Below are 8,496 nucleotides of genomic sequence, written 5' to 3'. Positions count from 1 at the left end.
TGGAGGAGAAGCACAGGGGTACCCACGGGTGACCGCGGCGTGTCGGCTCTCCGCCGAGCCCGCCCGCCTCGGGCAGCGTCACCTCGGTCGCTCGGCTCGGGTGGCACCGGCGCTGCGCGTCCCCGCGGTGCCAGCGCTCCCCGGGCGGTGCCGGCGCCGCCGCCGCTGCTCCGCCCCGCCACGCGTGGGGACCGCCCCGCCCCGCCCCGCCCCGCCCCCCGGCGCGCGCCGGCGTCGTCACGGCGGCGCCGGGCTGCGCGCGCGGCGCGCAGGCGCGGAGCCGTGTTGCGGGCGGGCGGCGGAGCGGCCATGGACGCGGGCGGCGGCGGCGGGCAGAGCCGCGTGCAGGGCGGCCCCGGGTCGGGGGGCGACGAGAAGCCCACGCCGCCCTGGGGCCGGGACCGCCGGGAGCCGCCCGCGGGGCCCGAGAAGGAGCAGGAGCTGGTGAGCGCCGCGGGCCGCAGCTGAGTCACGGTCCTAGCCGGGCCCGCGTCACCGGTGGGGCGGGACGTCATCGCACGTCACGGGTGGGGGGGGGGGGGGGGGGGGGGGCGGCCGGTCCCCCTCGGGGAACGCCTGTGGCGTCGCCGGGGCTCCCTCCGGGCGGGGGCGCGTGACGTCATCAACGCCAGGGGGCTCCCTCCGGAGGGGGGGGGGGGGGCGCGCGTGACGTCGTTGAGGCGAGGGGCTCCCTCCGGAGGGGGGCCGTGACGTCTTGTGGGGTGGGGGGGGATGCCAGCGTGACGCCAGCGTGACGCCAGCGTGACGCCAGCGTGACGCAGCTGAAGGGTCCCTTGCCCGGTGGTGGGGCGGGGGGCTCAGGGGCGCAGTGTCACTTGGAGTGGGGCGAGGGGAGCCCTGATGCGGTCGGGGTGTGGGGGGTGACCCGTGGGTGCCCGCGGGCTGTGGGGGGGAGTGGGGGGCTGCTCCTGGGTAGGGGGGTCCCCACCACGCCCCTCTCTGTGGGGGTGTTTCCGTACAGCGCAGGGTGACGGGAGCCGTGCTCCCCGCCCTGTGGGAAGGAGTGGTCTCTTTTGGGGGGTGTGTGGGGGGGGTGTCCCCAGTAACAGGGGCATTGACCCCCAGCAGTACTGGGGCAGGATGGTGCGCTGGGGTCACGGTGTCCTGGTCCCCCTGCAGCTTGGGGTGACACCCACACCCCTGTCACGACAAGGGGGGTTTGCGGGGGTGTGTCTGTGCTGGGTGCCCTTAACTCCGCTTTCTCCCGTGCGCTTCGGCAGTCGGAGGAAGACAAGCAGCTGCAGGATGAGCTGGAGATGCTGGTGGAGCGCCTGGGGGTAAGTCCGTGCTCGGCCTCGCAGCGAGGGAGCTGCGGGGGAGCGGAGCCCCGGCCAGGGCTTGCGTCCGTCTGTCCCTCGCTGACGGTTGTTCCTTGTGCAGTGGAGGTGTGTGTGTGTGTGGGGGGGGTGTTCACCTTCATCAGGGCCCTTCCTCGGTCCGTCCCTCAGCCTTGCTGCCTGTCTGGCCTGTGCCCAAGGGACCTCTGTCCTGTGTGGGGGGCTTTTTCTGCCCCGCTTGGCCTCCCTGCCCTGGCATTTGGGCTGAAGGAGGCAGCGTGGGGTGGGGGGAGCTGCTCTGCTCAGAGCCGCAGCTATGTTTGGGGAGGGCTGGTGGGGTGGTGGTGCAGGAACCACCCCCCCTGCTCCCTGACAGGCATCTTCCCTCCGCAGGAGAAAGATACATCCCTCTACCGCCCAGCCCTGGAAGAGCTGCGGAGGCAGATCCGCTCTTCCACCACCTCCATGACCTCTGTTCCCAAACCCCTCAAGTTCCTGCGGCCCCATTACGGCAAGCTGAAGGAGATCTATGAGAACATGGCTCCGGGAGAGAACAAGGTAAAGGCTCTTGGTCCCACCATCCCATGTGGTTGGGGGGATGGTGCTGGGGCAGTTGATCGCAGAGCTCTCTGGACCAAAAAACTTGCCAGGGTCGTGCCTTTGCTGCCCGTGACAGCTTGTGGGTGCAGGGAGGGTGTTGTGTCCCCAGCTGCCCCTGCTTCCCCATGCCCGATGTGTGTCTGAGCCCCCGACACCCTTTCCCCAGCGCTTTGCAGCAGACATCATTTCTGTTCTGGCCATGACCATGAGCGGGGAGCGTGAGTGCCTGAAGTACCGGCTGGTGGGCTCCCAGGAGGAGCTGGCATCTTGGGGGCATGAATATGTCAGGTAAGCCTGGGTGGGAGCAGGGCTTGGGGAAGGACGAGGGCTCAGGGAGATTTCCCTGGCTCTTTGACTCTGGCCTGCCTGGGAAGTGTCCTGACTTGCTGGGCTTGTGCTCAGCTGCCCCTGTCACATCATCATCATCCTCTCTCCGTGGTGATTTGCTAGCTGCAGAGATCTTGCTGCCGTGGCCTCTGTAATCTCTGCTCTTAACCCTGTTCCTCCTGTGGGCTTGTCCTCCATAAGCCTTCAGAGGAATGTGGAGCCCACGTAAACAACACACAGCCCCAGATAACCTGTTGCAGCTGCATCCTTGGGGCTGTGTGAAGCTGGTTTCTGTGGCAGTGATGTCCCTTTGTCTCTACAGGCACTTGGCAGGGGAGGTGGCCAAGGAGTGGCAGGAGATCGATGAGGCTGACAAGGCTCAGAGGGACACGCTCCTCACTCTGGTCAGGGAGATTGTTCCCTACAACATGGCCCACAATGCAGAGCATGAGGCCTGTGACCTGCTCATGGAGATTGAGCAGATGGACATGCTGGAAAAGTACATTGATGACAACGCCTACTCCAAAGTGTGCCTCTACCTGACCAGGTGAGGGGCTCGACAGGCTGAGGTGCCGGAGGGGGCCTGGTCACTGGTGGGCCAAGGTTGCCTGACGTGGTCGTCACCCTCATGTCTGTCTCCTCAAAGCTGTGTAAGCTATGTCCCAGAGCCCGAGAACTCTGCTCTCCTGCGCTGTGCCCTGGGCATCTTCCGCAAGTTCAGCCGCTACCCTGAAGCCCTGCGCCTGGCTCTGATGCTCAATGATGTGGAGCTGGTGGAGGACATCTTCACTTCCTGCAAAGATGTGTAAGCAGAGACTTGGTGGGGCACAGCTCCCAGTCTGGGCTGAGTTGGGTTGGATTCTGCCACCACCACCGGTTGTTTGGGAGTTTGGGCTGAGACTCTTGTCCTGGAAATCAAGATGGGCAAGAGCGGGCTGTCTATGGGCTGCTCGTGTGCCCCCAGAGCAGGGCAGGTTGGCTTACCGTTTTGTGAACCAGCTGGCTGGGGTCTGAGCACTTGTGAAACTTCTCCTCTCTGTGCAGAGTTGTCCAGAAGCAGATGGCCTTTATGCTGGGCCGCCACGGGGTCTTCCTGGAGCTGAATGAGGATGTGGAGGAGTACGAAGACCTGACGGAGATCATGTCCAACGTCCAGCTCAACAGCAACTTCCTGGCCTTGGCCAGAGAGGTGAGTGCCCCAGCTGGGAAAAGAGCCCTGGGCTGCCTCCAGCTGTGGCTGCCCTGGCTGCTGGACTCTGTGGCAAGCTTGGGGAAGAGATCTTTCACCCCTACGAACCTGGCCAGGCACCTTCTGGAGAGGTTGCTGTTGTAGGGCAGCTGCCCTGGGGTGTGCTGGTCAGGAGATAACCCTCTTCTCCCTTTTCTCTGCAGTTGGACATCATGGAGCCCAAAGTACCGGACGATATTTACAAAACCCACCTGGAAAATAACAGTAAGGGCTTGTGTTGTGGCCTCTGTTGTTCTTGAGGCTGCAAGGCACCTCCGGGCCACGGCAGTCAGCTGCGTGTCCCGAGGTGGGCAGGTGGCTTGCCCGTGGTCTCTGACTTGGTGTGGAGCAGACCCAGCTGCCTGCTGTGGATTTGGGCTTCTCCTTCCTGCTGGTGGTGGGACAGGTCCTCGTCTTCCTGTAGCATGGGATGGCCGTGCGGTGGAGGGCTGGCAGGGCTTCTTTGGCTGCTCGGCTCACCCTGACGTCGTTCCCCAGGGTTCGGGGGAAGCGGTTCCCAAGTGGACTCGGCCCGGATGAATTTGGCTTCCTCCTTTGTGAACGGCTTTGTGAATGCTGCGTTTGGACAAGACAAGCTGCTGACGGACGATGGCAATAAATGGTTGTACAAGAACAAGGACCATGGTGAGGGAGCCAGCTGGGTACGGGCTGGAGGTGCCCCTAGGGTTGGGGTTGCTACCTTGTCCCTTTTGGGGGGGGCTGCAGGGCACGGCTGCTGCTGGGCTGCCCCGTGTCCCTGGCCACCACCCGCCCCAGGCAAGGCACATGGATTCAGGGCTGACATAGGCTTTTCTCCCCTGGAACTGCAGGGATGCTGAGTGCTGCGGCCTCCCTGGGCACGATACTGCTGTGGGACGTGGACGGGGGGCTCACGCAGATCGACAAGTACTTGTATTCCTCAGAGGATTACATCAAGGTCAGTGGCACCGATCCTGCCACAGGCTGCACGGGGCAGCCCTGCTGTGGGCTGGGTGTGCGGCTGCCTCAGGGGATGGTTGACTTTGCCTTGGTCCACTGGCTCAGCTCCTGGCTGGAGAGGAGTCGGATGCCCCGTGTCCCAAGTTTTTGAGTAGCTTGCAGCAAGCTGTGTTGCTCCCGGGGACTGCCTGAGGCACCTCTGGGGTCCCCTTGTCGCAGAGCTATGAGATTTTTTCACTGCTCAGCTGGACCCAGAGTGGTGGTGTTCACTTGGTACCAACTTGTCCGTCCTGGGGAGTGGGTGTAACGTGGGGTGACATTAGTCACTGGCTGTCAGGGAACATTGCGCGTTGGTAGCTGGTGCGTGATGGTGCTTTTGCCTTGCAGTCAGGAGCCCTCCTGGCCTGTGGCATTGTCAACTCGGGGGTGAGGAACGAGTGTGACCCTGCCCTGGCACTCCTGTCCGACTACGTCCTCCACAACAGCAACACCATGAGGATCGGAGCCATTTTTGGGTAAGGGCCTGGCCCCAGCCGTCCTGTGCCGTGGAGGATGGTGCAGCTCCCCCCTCACGCTCCCCTGGACTCTCCGCAGGCTGGGGCTGGCGTACGCGGGCTCCAACCGTGAGGACGTCCTGACTTTGCTGCTACCTGTGATGGGAGACTCCAAGTCCAGCATGGAGGTAGGGAGCAAGGCTGGATTCGCTTGGGGTTTCTGCTTCCCCACCCGGTCCCCAGCAGCTCTGGGGAATACAGGGGCTGTCCTGCAGCCGGTTTGGGCTCTGAGAGCAAGGCTACATGCCCCAGCTCGGTGCTGTGCCGTGCCAGGAGAACAGGACCCTATTTTCTCCGTCTGAGTTGCTCCCACAATGGGATTGCAGCAGATGGGGGAGGGTAAGAAGCTGTCAGGTCTCCCAGTAGCCCAAGTCTTTGCACAAAACGGGGACCAAGGGTGCCCAGTGCTCTCTCAGCCTGGATGGCCGTCAGACTGTGCAGACCTGGCCCCGAGCTGTGGGCCAGCTTACTCTGCACCATCAACACATACAACATGTCTCCTTCCTTCACCAGGTGGCTGGTGTGACCGCCCTGGCCTGTGGGATGATATCTGTGGGCTCCTGCAATGGGGATGTCACCTCAACCATCCTCCAGACCATCATGGAGAAATCAGAGACAGAGCTGAAGGACACATATGCCCGGTGGCTGCCGCTCGGCCTGGGCTTGAACCACTTGGGTAAGGCTGGGCAGTGCCAGTGGCTGGTGGGGTGGGAGCACCCCTCCACTGCTGTTCCCTAACCGCCCCACCTTCCTCGTCAGGGAAGGGAGAGGCGATCGAGGCCATCTTGGCAGCGCTGGAGGTGGTGTCGGAGCCGTTCCGCAGCTTCGCCAACACGCTGGTGGACATCTGTGCCTATGCGGGTGAGTTGGGCTGACTGAGGTGGGGGAGGCAGGAGCGGATCCTGGATGCTCCACCTGCTGATCCTGGCCCTCTGCCCTGCCCCCAGGCTCGGGGAATGTCCTGAAGGTGCAACAGCTCCTGCACATCTGCAGTGAGCACTTTGACTCAAAGGAGAAAGAGGAGGATAAGGACAAAAAGGACAAGAAAGAGAAGGAGAAGAAAGAGAGCTCAGCTGACATGGGGGCTCACCAGGTGGGGAAATGTGGGCTGGGACCTGTGTCCCTTGGGGCAGGGGGCAGCTTTGGGGGGATCCCTAAGGCCCTGGTGGGATCAGAGCTGGAGGAAAACAGCTCCCAGCAGCATCCCCTGCTCTCCTCGTCCCCTTGGTCTCAGGAGGGGCGCGGGGGCTGTGGGAACTTGGGTTTTGGGCTGCGTGTTCCCTGCCTGGCGCTCAGCGCCCGTGTCCCCGCAGGGCGTAGCGGTGTTGGGGATCGCGCTCATTGCCATGGGCGAGGAAATCGGTGCTGAGATGGCCCTGCGCACCTTTGGCCACCTGGTGAGTGACACGGGGGGGAACAGCACAGAGCCGGGAAGGGACCTGGGAGTAGAGCCTGGGTCTTGCCTCGCATCTCGGTAGCCCTTGGTAAGCTGGGTCTAACGCCCACCTCCCCTCCGTGCAGCTGCGGTATGGGGAGCCCACCCTCCGCCGTGCCGTGCCCCTGGCCCTCGCACTTATCTCGGTCTCCAACCCCCGGCTCAACATCCTCGACACCCTCAGCAAGTTCTCCCACGACGCAGACCCCGAGGTCTCCTACAACTCCATCTTTGCCATGGGCATGGTGGGCAGCGGTAAGCCTGAGGGACGGCCCAGTTTGTAGCTCGTATGAGGAGGAAGGTGGGAGACCCGAGCTGCGTACCCTAATCTCTGCCTGCACCCCCTCTTCCCCAGGTACCAACAACGCCCGGCTGGCAGCGATGCTGCGGCAGCTTGCCCAGTACCACGCCAAGGACCCCAACAACCTCTTCATGGTGCGGTTAGCCCAGGTGATGACCCTGCGCTCGCTGCTGGTGGCAGGGAAGGGGCAGGTTGGGGTCCCTGCCGTGGGTGTTGGAGGGGAGTGGTGTCCCTGGGGGTGTCACCCTCCCGCCAGGCAGGGCCTGGAGGTCCCGGGTGTTACCCCACCGCTCTCTCACGTGCTTTCTCTGCCATCCCAGGGCCTGACCCACCTGGGCAAGGGGACGCTCACCCTGTGCCCGTACCACAGCGATCGCCAGCTCATGAGCCAGGTGGCCGTGGCCGGGCTGCTGACCGTCCTCGTGTCCTTCCTGGATGTGCGCAACAGTGAGTACTGTGGGCTCAGCACCCCCCCCCTCCTTGTCACCCCTCTGTCCCGTGGGGCGGGTGCTGCTCAGGCCCTTTGCCTTCTGTCTCCCTTCCAGTTATCCTGGGCAAGTCCCACTACGTTCTGTACGGCCTCGTTGCTGCCATGCAGCCCCGCATGCTGGTCACCTTCGATGAAGAGCTGCGCCCTCTGCCTGTGTCGGTTCGGGTAGGACAGGTAAGGGGCACCCAGAGCTGAGGGTGGGGTGCCGCGGCGTCCCTGCGTGTCCCCAGCCTTTACCTCGCTCTTCTCCCCCAGGCTGTGGACGTGGTGGGCCAGGCGGGCAAACCCAAAACCATCACCGGCTTCCAGACGCACACGACGCCGGTGCTGCTGGCCCACGGCGAGCGGGCCGAGCTGGCCACAGAGGAGCACGTGCCCGTGACGCCCATCCTCGAGGGATTTGTTATCCTACGCAAGAACCCCAACTACGATGTTTGAGCTGAGGGGGGTCGGGGGGGGTGGGTGGGTGGGTGGGTAGGCGGAGGGAAAAGCCCTAGTTTGTTTATTTTGTTTGTTTTTGTTACTGAAAGTCAAGGAAATAAACTATGTGGAGCCTCTCGTGCAGCCGTATGGGTGCAAGGGGGTGCAGGCTGGGCACTGCGGCCCCTGAGCAGCAGGGGGTGAATGCAAGAGTTGGGGGGTGCTCCCAGCACCCTCCCCCCGCCCCAGGGGTCTGGGTCCCGCTGCTCCCCACCCTGGGCCTGGCTGTGCCCCAGGGGACAGCACCCACCTCCCCCCTGCACCCAGCGCTGGCTGGCCCCGGCCGGGATGGGCGTCCTGGGGGGGTCTGGGGTGTCCCCCCCCCCCCCCGGGGTGTGCTAGGCACTGTGGGCGTCGGGATTAAAATCGGTCTTGGGGTGGAGGCGTATTTTTAGGAAAGAGGAAAACCTTGTTCTGTTTCCAAAACCGGCAGCGTGGGTGCCCTGCCCCAGCGGGGCGCGGGTGGGCGGCTGGGTCCTGGGGGGTTGGCAGAGTCCCACGGGGGGGCGGGGTGGGTAAGGGGCTGTGTCACGGGTGCGAGCAGACACCCGTGGGTGCGAGCGCCGGTCCCCGGAGCGGGGGTTGGGGGGGGTGTGCCGGCGCAGGTGGGTGCGGCCGTGCGGGTGCCGAGGCTGGGCGGATGGATCCCGGGTGGGTGCGGGCCGGGGTGACGCCGGGTCACGGGTGGGTGCGGCGGCGGCGGCGGCACGTGCTACCGCACGGGATCGGGGGGGGGGGGGGGGTGGGTGGGTGGGGCAGAGCGGCCGCGGTGGGCGTGGCTACCCGGGAGGCGTGGCGCCCACGTGGGCGCGGCGGCCGGCGTCACGTGCCGCGGGCGGCGCCC

At 64.6% G+C, this 8,496-nt stretch overlaps 1 protein-coding gene across 1 annotated transcript; it reads left to right on the top strand.

Moving 5' to 3' along the window:
- The first annotated feature begins 250 nt into the window (after positions 1-250).
- On the top strand, positions 251-7,730 carry PSMD2 (proteasome 26S subunit ubiquitin receptor, non-ATPase 2). Its single transcript, XM_032982372.2, has 21 exons — positions 251-444; positions 1,242-1,298; positions 1,692-1,856; positions 2,065-2,186; positions 2,548-2,772; positions 2,872-3,030; positions 3,270-3,414; positions 3,618-3,678; positions 3,952-4,098; positions 4,284-4,390; positions 4,780-4,907; positions 4,987-5,074; positions 5,460-5,622; positions 5,706-5,807; positions 5,894-6,039; positions 6,260-6,343; positions 6,468-6,636; positions 6,737-6,831; positions 7,003-7,129; positions 7,228-7,346; positions 7,428-7,730. The coding sequence occupies exons 1-21, from the start codon at positions 310-312 to the stop codon at positions 7,608-7,610; spliced, it is 2,727 nt and encodes a 908-aa protein (XP_032838263.2). The 5' UTR covers positions 251-309; the 3' UTR covers positions 7,611-7,730.
- The last annotated feature ends 766 nt before the right edge of the window (positions 7,731-8,496 follow it).

This window comes from Tyto alba, unplaced genomic scaffold (genome assembly GCF_018691265.1).
Source record: "Tyto alba isolate M040663 unplaced genomic scaffold, T.alba_DEE_v4.0 Super-Scaffold_10, whole genome shotgun sequence".
NCBI classification, from domain to species: Eukaryota; Metazoa; Chordata; class Aves; order Strigiformes; family Tytonidae; genus Tyto; species Tyto alba.
This window is presented reverse-complemented; position numbering and strand designations above follow the sequence as displayed.